This window comes from Trachypithecus francoisi, unplaced genomic scaffold, assembly GCF_009764315.1.
Source record: "Trachypithecus francoisi isolate TF-2019V2 unplaced genomic scaffold, Tfra_2.0 Lachesis_group2, whole genome shotgun sequence".
In the NCBI taxonomy this organism is placed as follows: Eukaryota; Metazoa; Chordata; class Mammalia; order Primates; family Cercopithecidae; genus Trachypithecus; species Trachypithecus francoisi.
The window spans coordinates 112201336-112219982 of record NW_022681465.1 but is presented as its reverse complement, the minus strand read 5'-3'; the positions used below and the strand labels follow the sequence as shown (position 1 = coordinate 112219982).

The following is an 18647-nucleotide window of genomic DNA, read 5'->3' as shown; positions in this document are numbered from 1 at the left end:
CAGACACATATGAGAGAGCTCTGCCAAGATTGGCAGTGCCACTGATGGCCCAAAGGTGACCACAGACACATGAGCAAGCGCTGTAGAGCCCAGCTCAGGTCAGTAGAACCTCCCAGCCAACCCATACACTCAGGAACAAAACTAAATGTTTACTGTTGCCTAGTCCCAAGGTTTTGTGGTTGTCATATAGCATTACTGTGGCAACAGACAACTGATACATTTGTATCTACTAAACCTCTTCCACATGCCCATTCTGGGCAACTGATCAATCCCTTCTCTGTGTTCTCAGGACACTTAGTTATACAATATACTCCACATTCTACTGTTGCAAGTTTCCTATTGAATTGTTACCATTTATTTTAAGCAAGTATTTACATGTCTATCTCCTTGCTCATAAGCTCTTTGGAGAAACTGGTTTTGGTTTTTTCTTTTGTAAATTTGTAAATAATTGTTAGTTTTCTTTTGTGTCTGAGAGAGACAGGGTCTCACTCACTCTATCACCTAGGTTGGAGTGCAGTGGCACAATCGCAGCTTACTGCAACCTCCACATCCCAGGCTCCAGCAATCCTCCAACCTTAGCCTCCTGAGTAGCTAGGACCATGTGCCACCATGCTCAGCTAATTTTTTGTATTTCTAGTAGAGATGGGGTTTTACCATGTTGTCCAGGCTTAAACTTCTGAGGTTAGGTGATCCACCCACTTCGGCCTCCCAAAGTGCTAAGATTATAGGCAGGAGCCACAGTGCCCAGTCAAGAAGGGGTGATCTTTTGTATCTTTTTGAGCCCACACTTGGCACAGGGTATGGTACAGAGAAAAAGCTAGTTAAATATTTAGCCTGTAAAAATACTGACTTAACAACGACCACCTATAATCGGTTCAGTACTACGCTAGAGGCCAGGAATTGAAACACGAAAAGACCCAGTGTCTGAGCCCCAGGAGCTGCAATGGAGAAAAGAACTTTGGTAGAGAACTGCAAACAAACAAACAAACAAACAAACAAAAGCAAGAAAGGAAAAGGAATTTGGAGGATGAGGAATACCACTCAAAATATCTGTGACATATTGCTTAAGTTTTAGAAGTTTTGTTTTTCACATTTGGATCATTAATCCACCTGGAGTTTAGTTCCATGCATTATACAAGTAGGGATTTGGCTATCCCAGTAGTGTTTAAGGAATAGCTAACCTTTTTCCCCTGACCTGTGATGCCAAATCACAGCAGGTTTCTACATGTGCAGGTTTCTACATGGCTGGCAACTCTGTTTGGCTCCATGAAGCTTTGTTGACCCCGGAGCAAACACACTACCTTTCTTATTTACCATTGTTTTATAACAAGTTTTGTAGCTGTAGGACAAGTCACTCGGCCTTACTCTTTTCTTCAAAGCTTGCTTGGCTATTTCTGGCTCTTTATTTTTTTCATATACATTTTGCGGTCCGCTTGTGCAGTTATAACACACACACCACCATGCACACTAGTGTTGTCAAAAAAATTTTTGGAATTGTCATAGGTCATTTGGGAAAGAATTTACATCTTTAAAAATGGAATCTTCCTATGAAATTTATGATGTAATTCACCATTTATTAGATTTCATTTGCCCTTTAAATATGCCCAGGTTACCCACCTGGCCCAAAACACCATGATTCCTCTCCTGGATAACCTCAGCATCTCGCTAAACAGCCTCTCTGCCGCACATCCCCTCCCACACAGTCTGTTTTCCATAAAGCAGACGGGGTGGTGGCGGTGGTGGCGGAGTTTTTTAAGACGTAAATCAGGTCGTGGCACTCAAGTCCTAAAATCGCCTTGTAGCGCCAGTCTTGCCAAGCTCCACACTTTAATTGGGTAAATGAGTGCGTGAATGGATGCTGGCTATGCCAGGCCCCGGGAATAAAGAAATGATAAAGAATCAGTCCCTTAAAGGAAACCCAAATGGAAAACAGTGGCCCTGGCCCGCGCAGAGCCCCACACCACGGTGAGGATGGGCTTGGAGTTCTCCCGGAGCCGGGGCGCGGTTGCTAAGCCAGAAGCGGAGTCGCGCGCGCGGGGCGGGGCCTGGACCGGGAGGGCGGGTCCCTGAGCCTCGTAGCTCCCGGGCGCGGACGCGCGCTCGCAGGCCCGCACGAGGACGCGCCCCGGGGACGCGCGAGGACACCGTGGCGGGAGAAGCGTTTCCGGTGGCGGCAAAGGCTGCACTGAGCGGGACTTGCGAGCTGCGCACGCTGCGGCCCGGGGGAAGCGGTGAGTCGCGGAAGACAGGCAGAGCCAGGTGGGTGGGAAACGCGCAGGGGGCCCGGCGGAGGCGCGCAGGCTCGGGCAGGCTTGGGCCGTGCACCTGCGGGCCGGCTGCCGGGAGACCCCGCGCTGGGAGGTCGGAAGCCCCTTCGCGGGCCGGGGATGCCTCGGGCCAGGGGGTCCCTGCACCTGGGGATCCCTGCCATCCTGCTGCCGGACAGCACCCCGCTTCCAGCATCCCGAGGCCCAGCATCCCGTGGGCCTCCTCTCCGGTGGAGAGAGCCCTCCGCCGCGTCCCCGCGCGCCTGGCGGAGCTGTCTTCGGCGCCTGCGTGGCGAACTCGCCGCGGGGACACCAAGATGGCTGCGTCGGGGACAGCGGCAGCCAGGTGGCCCGGTGCCTGACCCCGCGCTCCGCCCTCTCAGCTTTGCCTCCTGGTGCTGGGGTCGGAGGGGAGACCACCTGGTTCCTGTTCTGGAACTCGCAATCCAATAGGGAGGTGATGTGCAAGGAAGTAGATTCTTGGAATAGTAGTTGCTTTTCCCCTGAACTTTCACATCTGTCACAGGTCTCTAACCTGCCCAGAATGACAATAAACAGTCTACTAAGTGCGTGCCAGGTGACTTAGGTCCATGTAGTTTTACACTCTTCCAGCCCTGAGAGGTACTGGGTTCCAGGTGAGAAAACTGGGGCTTAGAGAGTTTGAGTGCCCAAGGTCACACAGCTGGCCATCCATAGTCCAAGGCCATCTGAGTCTCAGTCGTAAATGCTGCGTTCTCAAAGATGCTTTTCCTTGGCTATACTGCCGAAAATTGCACCCCCATTCCTACACACACTGTTTGTAACACAAACTCTGAATTTTTTCTTTAGTGTCTTTTGTCACTAGTTGAAATTAAAGGTATTTACTTGTTTCCTTCTCCTCCTGTGAACAGGGCCTATTTTGTCTTGCTCAGCCTTTCTGTCCCCTGCACATAACAATTGCCTGCACCAGGAAGGCCCTCAGTGATTATTTGTTGGCTGCCTGAATGAAAAAGCCTAGCGCTGCTTGACTCCAGAGCTTGGGCACTTAGCTGCTCCGTAGGCAACTCTTTTCTGAGTCCCCATAGCTTTTTCCTTGTGCATTTCTCACAGTCCTAGTCCCTCTTCTGCCTTGACTTCTAGATTTTGACTTGGGTGCCTCTGGATTCTCCCTTCTTTGTCCATCCCCCGTTTGATCTGCTTCAATGTTCCCGGCATTGTTATAGGTGCCCAAGGAGGATGCAGGTAAATGAGGGGGCTTTGCAGCTCCTACGGCTTCAGACTTGATATAAAAGATTAGAGGGAACTGTTTGGGAGGGTGAATGGGGTGGCTACCAAGAAGTTCTGGAATCTCAAGCAGGTTCTTTCTCTCCTCAGCACTGAGCAGGTGTCTCACTTTCAAAAATACAGCGTTTGGACCAGGCGCGGTGGCTCACGCCTGTAATCCCAGCGCTTTGGGAGGCTGAGGCTGGCGGATCACGAGGTCAGGAGATGGAGACCATCCTGGCTAACATGGTGAAACCCCGTCTCTACTAAAAATACAAAAAATTATCCAGGCGTGGTGGCGGGTGCCTGTAGACCCAGGACTCGGGAGACTGAGGCGGGAGACTGGCATGAACCCGGTAGGCAGAGCTTGTGGCGAGCCGAGATGGCACCACTGCACTCCAGCCTGGGCGACAGAGCAAGACTCGGTCTCAAAAAAAAAAAAAAAAAATACAGTGTTTGGCAGTGAGGAGCTATCAGCTCCCATCTCAGCTCAGTACGTGTTCAAAGGTTAGATTGAGGCTTTCAGGCCACATGGATGTTAAGAAGAGGGATGATATCTGTGGTTACAGTTGTCAGAGAGAAACCTATGTGACAAGGGGTGTCATAATTCAGGATCAGTGAAATGTTTAGCATGTTCTTAATTTTCTGTAAAAGTTTTATGAAATCCCATGGGGATGGCTACAGAAAGGCACCAACTGGCAGGGATATCCCTTCCTGCTCCTCACTTTCTGCAAAGAAAGCTGAGAGGACAGCCATGGCACAAAGGCCGTAAGAGCAGACCCATCATCGAACTTTGTTGTTCTGGAAGCCTTACATTGAAGTCAGGCATCTGTATCCTGTTGTGTAGCAGTGGTGAGCTGCATTCGGTTAGAGTAGAAACATGAGTGTGACCAATTTTTCCTTTGTGGTTAAAGGTAAGAAATCAGAAGTAGTGAATCCATTGTTTTAAAAAGGGGGGAACAAAGGGCTGTTGTCCAGAAAGTAAAAAATCATTAAGTTAGACCATGTATCAAACCTGCACTTAATTACACAAAGTTCAAAGTTACTAAGTTTTTCTTTAGCAGCTGTTAATTTGTAAAGTAGTTTTATAGACTTTGGTATATGGCATCCCTGAGTTGATTCTTAAAAATGGATGGTAAAACTTCATCCAAATATGTTTAAAATATTACAGTTGGGTAGTGTTTGTCATTTTTTTGCAAGCTGATACCACCATCTCAAATAGAAATCAATAGAATTTGTTTTAACTGGTAATAGCATCACCCATCCTAACATACTGCTTAAGAAATCCACACCCATAGTTGATCTTGAGGACCGGAATATGAGCAGTGGTTGTAATGTTACATCAGTGTTTTTGGTGTTTTTGTTGTTGTTTGTTTGTTTGTTTGTATTTTGAGACGGAGCCTCGCTCTGTTGCCCAGGCTGGAGTGCGGTGGTGCGATCTCGGCTCACTGCAACCTCTGCCTCCTGGGTTTAAGTGATTCTCCTGCCTCAGCCTCCAGAGTAGCTGGTATTACAGGGGCCCACCACTATGGCTGGCTAATTTTTTTGTATTTTTTCACCATGTTAGCCAAGATGGTCTCGATCTTCTGACCTCATGATCCACTCACCTCAGCCTCCCAAGGTGCTGGGATTATAGGCGTGAACCACCGCGCCCAGTACATGGGTGTTTTAAAGTTAATAGAATAGTGGGATCTGCATGGGAGGGGAGGACATGGCAGTGGGAAGGGCAGGAGGCCTTGATTTTCCGTGTATTCCTGAGTCTAGGCAGGCCCCACATCTCCATGCAGAGCTATCCTGGAATAGGGAAGCATATGCAACACAAATCCATTGCTGAATGGAAATACCCTTGGAATGAATCTAATGCTTTGCACAGAATTCAACTCTCTGATCTATAATTCGATCTCCTGTGTGACCACGCCCATAAGAAAGGGATACTGTATGCAGATGACCAGCCCAAACAGAAATCAGGGAATTTGCTTTTTAGGCTCCTTGAGTTAGTGTGATTGTCCTTGTCAGACACATGTTCTCTGGCCTCCAAAGACTCAGAATTGAGTTTCAAAGTCAGACAGAACTGTGAAGGCTGTGTCATCTTGGACATGGCACTAAATTTCTCCGAGTGGCTCTAGAAAACAGGGGAAGATAACTTAGAGGGCTGTCATAAAGATTTAGCAATCTAACAATGCATGGAAAGCTTAGTGTCTGGGTGCTCCGTCATGTCCCCTGGACAGTGGACAGGAGTGATTGATGAGCTGTCTCACACCTGCCTGGCCCTACCTAAACAAACTGGGTAATCATACCCTGTCATAACTCTCAAAATACAGTAGTTTTAACCAACAGGCTTCCAGCTTAATAACGTAGTTATCATTGTTAATCTTTAGCCAAGATTAAAGGTCTTTATTACTAATTCCTGATAAAGCACATTCCCTGCTAACTTGTTTTCTACAATAGTTTAGAAAATTCTTTTTTCTCGAGTAGTTAAGCATTTTCTTAGCATGCAGCTAAAAATTTGAAATTAAGTTTATCTTGGAGATAAATTCTTTTTCTTACATGTTTCTGATCATCTTCAGGAAGCTCAAGCAGCCATTCCTGGCACCAGGAGCTGCATTTATGCACAGGACTGTGGCCAGTAAGGACAGGAGCTTCCACTCGTGGAAAGCCAGCTTATTAATAATGATTGCACTTTTGTTTGGCACCTTAATAAAGATTAATAAAGGACTCTTATACTCTTCAGTTTGCTAATCCTACCAACTCTATGAGCCAACTCTTATCTGTGTTTTATAGATGACAAAATTGAGGCTCGGAGATGTAAAGTAATTCACCCAGTCACATGTCTAGAAAGGAAATAACAGAATCAAGAGTGAAATCTAGATTGTATTTGCTTAAGTCCAGTTCTCATTCCATAGGTTATCAGGGAGATTACGCCACAGGGCAGGGGGCCTCCATCAGCAGGGACCAGCCAGAAAAAAACAGCTGTGTGTTGGGTCTTTCTAAACCCAGGACCAAGCCAGTGTTGACTACATAAGAGGCCTTCAGTGGATACAGAAGGCATAAGTTAATTTTGTTTGTGAATGAATAAATAAAAAGACTTTCAGAAATCTATTGGGATGAGGCTCCATGAAACTATATTTACTCAAAACCTTAGTTAAGAGATTGAATTTAAACAGTTTTTAATTTCTCTATGAGATTATTTCTGTCCCTTTTAAAGGGTGAAATAATTTTTAAACATATATCATCTGTAAAATAATCTGTTCATTTAAATGCAGTATCATGTCATAATTGTTAACAGTTCCAGATAGCCAACATCATTGTGAGAATGTCTTTATGTGATCAAACCTTAAAGTCATTTTTCTTCTTAGCGTAAGTGGCATCAGCCAACCACAGAATTTTTTAAGTCCCACTTTTTTCTCATACCCCACCAAAATTTCTTAATACTATTAAAATGCAAATATTTCTTTAAAATCATTCATGAAAAAGATTCTTAGAATTAACACCTCAATTGGCCAAGCACCAGGAAGCCACATTACAGCTATTGCAATACACAGAGACCGTCTGTCACCAATCATTTCCTTCTAGCACATCTGTCCTAGGCCCTTTCTCTTCCCTCCACACCCCATTGCATCATTTCTTCAGCTCATGAAAACTGAGCTTGCTGGACATGAGAAACCTGCCAGTGTGCCGCTGTGTAAACCATAACATTTTGCTGCTGCCTTTCTGCAGTCCTGAAGCCAGCGAGTAACTGCTCAGTAAGCGTCTCTTCTACAGCTTCCCTGGGCCCCTCTGTGTCTGTGGTGGGCTGGGGCCTGCTCCCCTGTCTCCTAGCCTCTCTGAGTGCCTGAAGGCACCACCCCAGCGCTTCTGCATAACTCTCAAAGCCTCAGGTGGACAGGGCAGAGAGAGCACCCCCCCACTGACTGTCTCCTCACTCTCCCTGGCATCTCTCACTTGCTTTAGGTGCCATGAAGGTGATGAACCCACACACTCTGGAACACATTCTTTGGCGTCCTGTGCCGTCTGGCCCTCTGAGGGACATTCTTCATAATCCTTGCGGCATCTGCAATGGGAATGCAAATATCTTATTCTCCAAAACTTTCTTTCGAAGCCTCTGTGGTTTCATGATTATTCACACTGTTCCCAGTGTCAACGCAAGGCTGTGCAGTATGACTTCCTCCAGCACAGTCTGCAGAAATCCAGAGTCGAGAAGCCTCTGTCCTAGCACTGCCCCTATCCTAGGTCATGAAAGACTGTGAGTGATGTTCAAGATACCTCTGTAACAAGATGTCTGATCTTTACCCAGTTTCAACCTTTCAGGCAAGCCTAGGGGCCATAATTTGCCAGATGGATGGCTGCATAAACCAGACCACGGAAAAACGAAGGCCATTCCTGCACCATCACCCCAACCCCAGGACCTCGTTCCCTCCCCACAACAGTGCCCATGGCAGCCCCGCCCCACCACCCAGCCCTGCTGACCTGTCAATACCAGGTGTGTGAAGCACATGCCCTCAGCGCATCTCTGCCTTGCCTGGGGCCAGCAGGTGTGCACTGGAATGCTACGGACCAACCAAGTCGCCTGGCCAGCCCTGATCCCGGCGAGGGGAACGGGGTGCACCCTGGGGATCCTCACGTGATGGCCAAGGCCTTAGGGATACCAGCATCTCGCTCCCTGAATAGACTCCAGGCACAAAGTGGAGCCAGCCCAGGGCACGCCTAGGCGCACCCTCCCCAGCCCAGGCCCCATGCAATAAGGAGTGCTCCATGTCAGCATGCTTGGTGGGCCCCATTGATTTTTAGAGAGGGGTTTTACTATGTTGCCCAGTTTGGTCTCCAACCTCCTAGGTCCAAGCAGTCCTTCCACCTCCGTCTCCCAAGTCACTGGGATTACAGGCACGCGCCACCACGCTCAGTGCTATTGACTTTAATGTGAATAGGAAATAAGTTTTGGTGTTTGTTTTTGGTTTTTTTTTAAGTGGGACTCCTGTTTTTTAAAAATGGATCCGTTTATCTGGGGTGCAAGCTACTCCTGTGCTTGAAGGTGGAAGTAAGCTCATGCGTGAAAGAAGTCTTGTCTAATTGAAACACAGCATCACGGTTAATACTAAAATGTGATCTGATCTGAGATCAGCTGTTTTTGTGAGAATTCCTGATGAGTCTGCATGTTTTTTGGGTTTTTTTAAATTCTGGAGGCAGAGGAACACAGATCATCAAATCCAGTTGGTAGTTCTTATGCCACTATAGTACAACTTGAAATCCTTTTTAAGTAGAGGAAACAGTGTTGTATTCATTTCCTATTGCTGTTATAACAAATTACTACATATTTAAGTAGCTTAAAACAACACAGATATATTATCTTAGAGTTCTGGAGGTCAGAAGTCTAGAACAAGTGGACCTTCCTTCTGGAAGCTCTAGGGCAGAGCCCCTTTCCCTGCCCTTTCCAGCTATTAGGGGGTGCAGCTCACAGCCCAGCATCACTCCAACCTCTGCTTGTTTCTACATCTGTTTCTTTGCCTCTGCCTCTCCTGCCTCCTTCTTTCTCCTATAGGGACCCTTGTGATGACATTGGGCCCACCAAATAATCCAGGATCGTCTCCGCGTCTCTCAAGATCCTTCATTTAATCATATCAGCAAAGTCCCTGCACCATGTAAGGTAACATATTCATAGTAGTAGATGTTCAATAAATAGATATTAAAGATAGCAGCATTTTTTATTAGACCTTCTCACAGCTTCCGGGGATTAGAATGAGACATCTTTGGTGGCCATTATTCTGCCCATCACAGGTACATGCGGTAGATGCTTCCACTGCCGGGATTTCGGTGGGTTTGACTGGAGTCTGCAGATAAGCAGTTGGAGTCAAGCACTCCTGCTTCTTCCCTTGCTGGAAAGATGCCTGATGCGGTGGCTTTGAGTGATATCCCAGAATCTTGATTCTTCCGTCTGCAAAATGTGCGTAGGATGTCTGAATCACACTGTTGTGAGAAGTTCTAGATAGAATATTCTCTAATGTTGCAAGCTTAGGCCAGCATCTAGCCCAATTCCTTGTATGTAATGGAAATTCTTAAGATGTTAGCGTTCCCCTCTCCATCTCTCTCCTTTTTCCTTGCCTTCTAAGGAAGACATTTTTTGTGAGGCCTCCACAGCATTCTTGATCACTTGTACTGTAGAGTAACCTTAAGGTTATTGTAGTATAGAACTTCATAGTGTGAAGGTCAAGTTTTTATTTAAAGGAAAAAAGGGAGGGGTCTCCAAGATATCATTTCTCTGCAGACATTAATTGGTGTCATACTTCAAGAAAAATGGCCAGAAGAGAGTGGTGAGTGGAAAGCTGGCCAGTGCCCTGGAGGCTGGTCCTTCTTTGAGCTCTCCAGACTTGGTTCTGCCACCAGCATCTGCCATGCAACCTGGGCAAGTTATTTCCCCACTGGACCTCAGCTTCCACATAATAAGCACATTGGAGAAATCATTTTTAAGACTATCCAGCTCTTATACATGAGAATACTTAAATTTTATAGAGTAACCATATTTTTGGCTGGGTGCAGTGACTCACACCTGTAATCCCAGCATTTTGGGAAGCCAGGGCGGGCAGATCACTTGAGCCCAGGAGTTCGACACCAGCCTGGGCAATACAGTGAAACCCTGGCTCTACAAACGATATACAAATTTTAAGAATACAAAAACTAGCTGGACATGGTGGCAGATGCCTGTGGTCCCAGCTACTGGGGAGGCTGAGGGGGGAGGATCACCTGAGCCCAGGACATCAAGGCTGCAGTGGGCTGTGATTGTACCACTGCACTCCAGCCTGGGTGAGAGAGAAGACCCTGTCTCAAGAAAAATAAATAAATAATATAGTAACCAATTCTAAAATAAGACCATGATGGCAGCAACTTGCCCTAAAGGTTGTCCTTATATTTAACAAATTAGAGATAGTTATTAGGAACTAGAATTATATAAAGGCTACATATTAATTTTTGTTTTCATTATTTATGTTAAGCGTAAAGGAAAAATACTGACAGTGAGAATTATAGTTAAAAGGAAGAAGAGATTACTTGGTATTCAGTTTTCTGAGAACAACCCCTATCAGATCTCCACTAGGAAACATCACAGATGACCTAGGCCTGAGGGCAGGCACCGGAGGGTAGAGAACGGTGCAGGGAAGGAAATGGCTCCCAGCCTCATGTACAGCCACAGCCTGGGGTCCATCCAGCATGAGGTCCACACCCAGAGCACATGCTGAATCCCACACCCAGCCTTATGTTGAACCTGCTGGATCAGAACCTCTAGAAGGAGGATAGTATTTGTGTTTATAAGAAGCTCTCTAGGTGATTTTGATATGTTCCATTGGTTCAGAACCATCAATCTGCACCAGCAACTTTGCAGGAATAAACAGTTTCCTGAGGAGGGGAGGTTTAATGTGTTGTTCCGTCTTGCTACCACCATCATTGCTGTTAAATCCACCTCCTCCCCCTTCACTATCCAAAAATAGAAGTGACGGGCTACCAAGGTGTCTTCCTTTTGGCCAGTCAGGCTACCAATAGATTTACCTCTCATCTTCCAGGATGCCACTCTCTCCTGGTTTGCCACCCACCAGTCACTTCCCAGCCCACTTTGCATGCCTTCGGTGCTTTCTGACCTCTTCACACCAGAGTCCTTGGATCTCTTCTCTATTTACCTTCACTTCACTGGTGATCTCATCACATCTCATGACTTTAAATATAATCTCTGTCTGACAACTCCCACGGATAATCTCCAGATTAGACTTCTCCCCTGAACCTAGACCTGCTCATTCTGTTGCCCACTGGACATCGCCACTTGATGCCTCCTAGGTGCCTCAGACTTACTCCGGACAAATCTGAACTTCCTGTCTTCTCCATTGGCCCTCTCCTCCTCCAGTTTTTCCAACCAAATACCTTAGGAACCTTGCTTTTTCTTTCTCTCACATCCCACGTCTAAGGTGTCAAGAAATCCTGCTGGCACCAATTTCATTGAAGTTTTCATTTCAATTGAAGAAATACCAAGGATTCAAGTACCTCTTGCCACCTGTGCTGCCCCCGGCTCTGTCTGGATCTCTGCAGGAACCTTGCAGCTGCTCCTCCTGTGTCCACTCTTATCTCCCCATTGTCTGTTCTCCACACAGCAGCCAGAGAGATCCTTTCAAATTGTGAGTCTGTTCATTTCAGTCCTCTGATCAGAACCCTCCGATGACTCCCATTTTTTGCAGAGTGAAATGCAAAGGCCTTACAGAGGCTACACGACCTACATCATCTGACTCCAACATAAGCCATTACATCTCTTACCTGCTCATCTCCCATCTCCTGCTTCCTCACTCCACTCCAGCTCATGCCTTCTTGCTGTTCTCTGAAGTCACCAGATGCATTTTTGCCTTAAGGCCTTGGCAATACCTTTTCCCTCTGCCTGGAATGCTCTTCGTCTAGATATCCACACGATTCCATTCTTCACTGTCCTCTGGTCTTGCTGCAGTATTACTTTCTCAATGAGACATGCCCTGACTACCTTATTTAAAAATGCAAGCGCTGCTCATGATCCTTCTTATCCTATTCTGGGGTTGGTTTGTTTGTTTGTTTTCCCCAAACCATTTACTGTCTTCTAATATAATGAACAGTTTATTTATCTTTTGTGGTTTTTGTTTATTGCCTGTTTTCCTTTCACCTCTGCCATCCCAGCGTCAGCTCCAATAGGGCAGGAATTTTTGTCTTCTTTGTTCCCTGATACAGCCCAAGAGTCTGTCATGTAGTAGGTGCTCAATAAATAGATATTAAAGATAGCAGCATTTTTTAAGGCCTTATAGAAAAAACAAAGCTAGCAGATTTTTTTTCTCCTAAGTATTTATTCTGTTATGCATTTAAACTATGGTCTACTTGAGAGTAGGAATTATGTCTTTTATTGGCTCATTCAGAAAGGGAAAGAAATTAGGCCAGATTTTCTGTCTTATTCAGTTGTATGATTGCGTATGGCATTTATTTGATGACCTCTAAGGCTAGAAACAAGTGCTGTGTAATACACGTAATTGTAGCTTCAAAATGTGGCTCATGGACAGGGGCCAGCATGTGAACCCACCTGCTTGAATTCCCCTGCACGCCCTACAGGTTGCTAAGATGCCTCAGCAGAGCCCAAGCCTCTGTAGACAAGTCTGAAAAGTGCTGCTTTTCAGAATATGAACTGGACTCTGCTTTTTGTAATACACTTGATATATTCTAATTCAAAATGTAGTCGTGTCTGCATACAATGACATACATTTCTTGTATCCCCATGATGGTGGTAGCAAGAAGGAAGACACTGCACAACACATTCAACTCCCCTCCCTGGGGAACTGTTTATTCCTGCAAAGCTGCTGGCGCAGATCCATGGTTCTGAACCAGTGGAACACATCAAAATCATCTGGAGAGCTTTTTAAACAGACAAATGTTATCCTCCTAGAGATTCTGATCCAGGAGGTCCAGCACAAGGCTGGGCATGGGATTCAGCCTGCACTCTGGGTGTGGACCTCATGCTGATGGGCACCAGGCTATGGCTGTACATGAGGCCATGAGCCATTTCCTTCCCCGCACCCTTCTCTACCCTCCTGTGCCTGCACTCAGGCCCAGGTGGACTGTGATGTTCCCGGTGGAGATCTGATACAGATTTTTCTCAGAAAATTGAATACAAAGTATTCTCTCTTCCCTTTTAACTGTAAGTCTCACTATCACTGCCACATCCCTGTTTCCTTAGAAGCTACAAAGTTAAGATGGACTTGCAGCCTTGTGTCCAAAAGTTTCCTAATCTGAAAGTCTGCACCTTGGCTGTAAATCCGGCCGGCTTTCTGTGTCAAGAGTGGGATGTTTCATTCTGTGCGTTAGGATTTCAAGTAGCAAAGTTTCTGACCCTCTGTGATGATAGATAACAAGATTTCTCCTTGAGATAAGAAAGCAGTGGTCACAAAAGAAAGAGAACTATTATGACACCACATAGCTGCATTCTGACCTTGGGGAAAATAGGCTTCCCATTAGCTTTGTAGCTGGCCTTCTCTGTGTTTGTTACCCCAGCCTGCTCTAGGAATAGCAGGGCTGATTCTTACCTTCTCACTCTCACCGCCCTACTGTTTTCCATACACTAGACTCCTCACATCCGCGGACCTCACATGCTCAGTTTTGATCCTGTAGTCCATGATATGTGTTAATTGGAGATTTTGAGAAAATATGACTTACAGGAATGCCCAGCATTTGCATCTGACATCTTAATATACCTCCGAACCTGTAAAGCACTAAGAAAGTAACTTAAGGAAAAGTGACCTGAAAAGTGAATTAAAATTAAAACTGGTATTAGAAATGTAGGGAAGGGAAGCAGGTATAAGTAAGCCACGGTTTGAAACCTTCATAGTCGTTAAAATCCTTTGGACTACTAATATCACGCAGAGAGAGCTAGTCTGAGGAAATCACTAGCTGTAAGGACAAAGATGCATAGACAGGGATAAGCAATTATATGTCATGGTGAAAAACCAAAAACCACTTAAACATTAAAGGTGTAGTTATATATCCAAAATGAACAGCAGCCACAATGGTGCTCATGAAATAAGTGCAAAAAAATCGGGATCTTAAAATACACAGTGTGATATCAACTATTTTTTTAATTGTATAATAACATGTATAGAAAATATCTATAAGGAAAGGTACCAAAACATTAACGATGATTTCAGAGTGCCTGGACTATGGGAGATTTTGTTTCTTTATTCTTTATTTTCTATAATAAGCTTGTGTTTTTCGGAATACCACAGTAAGCATCTATTACAACAATACAAGGCAGTTCTAAAATAAACATGTATTACTCAGAGAAAGAAATTAATTACTTTTGGAAAAAAAGTAATGCTCTTTAGCCAGAAAATAAAAATTTTATGAGGATAATTATATGCTACAGAGTTATTCCTATTCATGGGGCTGTGCAAATGTGTTTTTCCCACTATGTTCCTGGTAGCTTGAAGAACATAATTTTTAATTTTTGATTGGTGGTTTATGTGCTAAACAAGACTGAATGAATCTGCATCTTTTTTAGTTGTGTAATTTTTAGCATTTAAACCTTTTTAAAATCATTAGTCATCTCTCCTAGTAGGAATAACAACTTTAGTAGGCTTTAAACAACTTTAGTAGTTTGACGTTGGTTGTTTCACTCAGAAAAATGGGTTCAAACTTCAGGCCTTGTTACTGTTATTATTTTTAAACTTTTTTTTTTTTTTTAGAGACATGGTCTTGCTTTGTCACCCAGGCTGGGGTGCAGTGGCATGATGACAGCTCACTACAGCCTCCAACTCTTGGGCTTGAGCAATCCTCACACCCCACTGCCACCTCAGCCTCCTGAATAGCTGGAACTATAGGCATGCACCACCATGCCTGGATAGTTTTTTAAAATTTTTTGTAGAGGTGGGGTCTTGCTTTATTGTCCAGGCTGGTCTCAAACTCCTGGGCTCAAGGGATCTTCCCTGCTCGACCTCCCAAAGTGCTGGGAACATAGGTGTGAACCGCCGCACCTATCCTAAAACTTTTCATACCTTTATTTTCTGCAGAGTAATTCTAGGTATTCAATAAGTAAATATTAAAATACTATGTACTTATAAAGAGAAATATGTAGGAAACTATTGAAATTTAGTTAAAATCAATTGAGATTTATAGACAAAGTTAGCTTTGAATTTAGATGGCCTTTTTGCCATTTATAGCAAAATTATCTTTATAAATAGGAAGAGTACGTAAACCTTTACCTGAAAATTAAAAGTGACTATAAAGTTTCTAAATATGTAGTGACATTGTAAGCCTTACATGAACTTGCCTTTTTGACTCTTTGCAGTCCGGCACCATGTCTGGAGAACTGCCACCAAACATTAACATCAAGGAACCTCGATGGGATCAAAGCACTTTCATTGGACGAGCCAATCATTTCTTCACTGTAACTGACCCCAGGAACATTCTGTTAACAAACGAACAACTAGAGAGTGCAAGAAAAATAGTACATGATTACAGGTAACATTAATTATTGTTTTTTGGTTTAATGTATAAATAGATCATCATGTTAGGCTGTTATCTTTAAACCTTCACTTAGTGATTTTACAACTTTTTTTTTTTTTTGCAATGGAATTCTTTTGACCAAAAAAAAAAAAAAAGGAAGAGTAAAAAGACTTGTTGTTTCCCTCATTGCTCGCCCTTAACACAAATATCTAGGGTTCATATTAACCTGACAATGAGAGTCACTCCTCTTTGTTGTGGATACAAATCCCTTTTTCCTGGCAGCTTGCCTTCTGTTCTCCAATAGCACCACCACCTCCACTGTGACATCCACAACCCCTCCATGCATTTTTCTCTCTCTGGACAGAAACAGCATTATGCAAAAACAAATTGCCAAGAATCAGGGGTAGTTTGGTTCCTTCTGAATTATAGGCCCAGTAAGTAAAATCCCGTAGGTAGGAGCTCAGATGGCAAGGGTGCTTCTGGCAATGCCTACAGGGATTGCAGATGTGGGATGCACGCCATCAGCTGAGAGAAGCAAACCGGAGGGAAGAGAAGATGCTACCAGTGTAGAGATATTCCAAGGCAGCAGTGGGCCACTTTTTCTGTAAAAGATCACATAGGAACTATTTCAAGCTTTGTGGGTCACTGTCACATATTACTCTTAAATTTTTATTTGTTTTGACAATCCTTTAAAAAAAAATGTAAAAACCAATCTTACCTAGCAGGGCACACAGGCCACGACCGGTAGTTTGCTGACTCCTGCGCTAGGGAAAAGTCAGTCCAAAGCTGGGGATTGGATTGTGAGAAGCTTTGTGCCTAAACGTGCCCAGAAGTGATACATCAGAAGCAGGTCCTTAACCATCATCTAGGTAGAGAGAGAACCAACGACAGTCAATAAACACTGAGTCTGGCCAAGTACTGCCATGTGCCAATGTGCGTAAAGAGGGAATACACGGGGCCGGGCGCGGTGGCTCAAGCCTGTAATCCCAGCACTTTGGGAGGCCGAGACGGGCGGATCACGAGGTCAGGAGATCGAGACCATCCTGGCTAATACGGTGAAACCCCGTTTCTACTAAAAAATACAAAAAACTAGCCGGGCGACGAGGCGGGCGCCTGTAGTCCCAGCTACTCGGGAGGCTGAGACAGGAGAATGGCGTGAACCCGGGAGGCGGAGCTTGCAGTGAGCTGAGAGCCGGCCACTGCACTCCAGCCTGGGCGGCAGAGCAAGACTCCGTCTCAAAAAAAAAAAAAAAAAAAAAAAAAGAGGGAATACACAAACAGCAGATACACAAACAGCAGAACATCCTGGAGCCTTATGAGAAAATAGTGAAGATAGGCAAAAGCCATAGAAAGCAGAGAGGTTGAGATGAAAAGACAACTATGTGGTTGAAAAGAAGATGGCATAAGGAACATTGCCAAGAACCTAAAAATGTGATTGAAATTGAAAGGTTTACTGGAGGCAGTGGTAAAGAACCAACATCAGAAATCACACAGTAAGAAAAAGAATTACCGGCCTGGCATGGTGCCTCACGCTGTAATCCCAGCACTTTGGGAGGCCTAGGCGGGCAGATCACAAGGTCAGGAGATTGAGACCATCTGGCTCTACTAAAAATACAAAAAAATTAGCCGGGTGTAGTGGTGGGCACCTGTAGTCCCAGCTACTCAGGAGGCAGAGGCAGGAGAATGGCGTGAATCCAGGAGGCGGAGCTTGCAGTGAGCCAAGATCGCGCCACTGCACTCCAGCCTGGGCGACAGAGCGAGACTCTGTCTCAAAAAAAAAAAGAAAAGAAAAAGTAGAATTACTGATGGAGAGAATGAACCTGAGAAGCTTCCTGGGTGAAGACCAGAGGTCGGCAAACTTTCCGTAAAGGGCCGGGCGAAAAGTATTTTAGGCTTTACAGGCCACGCATTCTTTGTCACATATTCTTATTTGTTTTTACAACCCGCTAAAAATGTAAAAGCTATTCTGAGTTCACAGACAGAGACAAACAGGCCAGGCCATGGACTGGTGTTTGCCAGTCCCTGATATAGATGGAAAAGAAAGGTATGAAAAAGACTTTATAAGAGGAAAAGAGAATAGAGACTGAAGATGAAATTAATTGGTGCTCCTAAAAGAGAAACTAGAAAAATTGCAAATAAGCAATATTAAATGTAGTTCATAGCAACAGAAAGTAAAATGGAATTTTCCTCAGGTGAGGAAAACCATTTCTCTAATTAAAGAGATATGCCCTATTTCAAGCAGAGACACCCACACATGGCAATTTTTTCCCTTTTGTTTTTTCTATAAACTTTTAAAACTTCCAAAAGAATCCATGAACAGGGAAACAAAACAAAAAAAGCTATTAAAAAAGAACATGTCAGAAAGGGCTCAATCTTTTCATCTTTATACTGAATGCCAGAAGATAGTAAACAGTGTGTGCAAAGTTCTCAAGAGAAGGCATTGTCACTTGGGAATTTTAGAGCAGATCGTCTATTTCCAACAGCAACAGAAAATATGCAAGTGCGGCCAGGCACAGTGACTCATGCCTGTAATCCCAGCACTTTGGGAGGCCAAGGTGGGTGGATCGCCTGAGGTCAGGAATTCGAGACCAGCCTGGCCAACGTGGTAAAATCCCGTCTCTACTAAGAAAAGTAAAAAAAATTAGCTGGGCATCGTGGTACATGTCTGTAATCCCAGCTACTTGAGTGGCAGAGGCAAGAGAATCACTTGAACCCAGGAGGCAGAGGTTGCAGTGAGCCGAGATCATGCCACTGCACTCCAGCCTGGGCAACAAGCACGAAACTCCATCTCAAAAAAAAAAAAAAAGAAAAGAAAAAGAAAATATGTAAAATATGCAAGTGCATCAAACATAAACTCTTCATAAAACCTTCTTGGGTGGTCAAAAGATAACACAAAATAGAGTTAAAAAAATAAGCCATAATATAAGGAGATTCCTCAAACAGTGAAACATGAATCACCATGTGACCCAGCAATCCCACTTTTGGGTATATACCTGAAAGAAATGAAAGCAGGAACTCGAACAGATGCTTGTACACCCATGTACATAGCAGCAGTATTCACGGTAGCCAAAAGCTGGAAGCAACCCAAGTGTGCATCAGCAGAAGAGTGGATGAGCAAATGTAGTCCCGCCATACAATGGAATCCCATACCATGAAATA

General features: G+C 44.6%; 1 protein-coding gene across 11 annotated transcripts in view; it reads left to right on the top strand.

The window, feature by feature from the left end:
* Positions 1-2094: 2094 nt before the first annotated feature.
* The window catches only part of SFXN1 (sideroflexin 1), a 52282-nt gene continuing 35729 nt past the window's right edge, over positions 2095-18647 (top strand). For 2 of the 11 annotated variants that reach the window (XM_033180138.1, XM_033180131.1), the window contains exons 1-2: positions 7804-7989; positions 15331-15503. In XM_033180138.1, coding sequence (XP_033036029.1) covers positions 7942-7989; positions 15331-15503 — 221 coding nt within the window. In that variant the 5' untranslated portion in view covers positions 7804-7941. Of the gene's footprint in view, positions 2260-7803; positions 7990-9045; positions 9151-9287; positions 9448-11533; positions 11660-15330; positions 15504-18647 lie in introns of those variants that run through there. The other 9 variants (XM_033180130.1, XM_033180137.1, XM_033180134.1 and 6 more) reach the window with 9 other exon arrangements.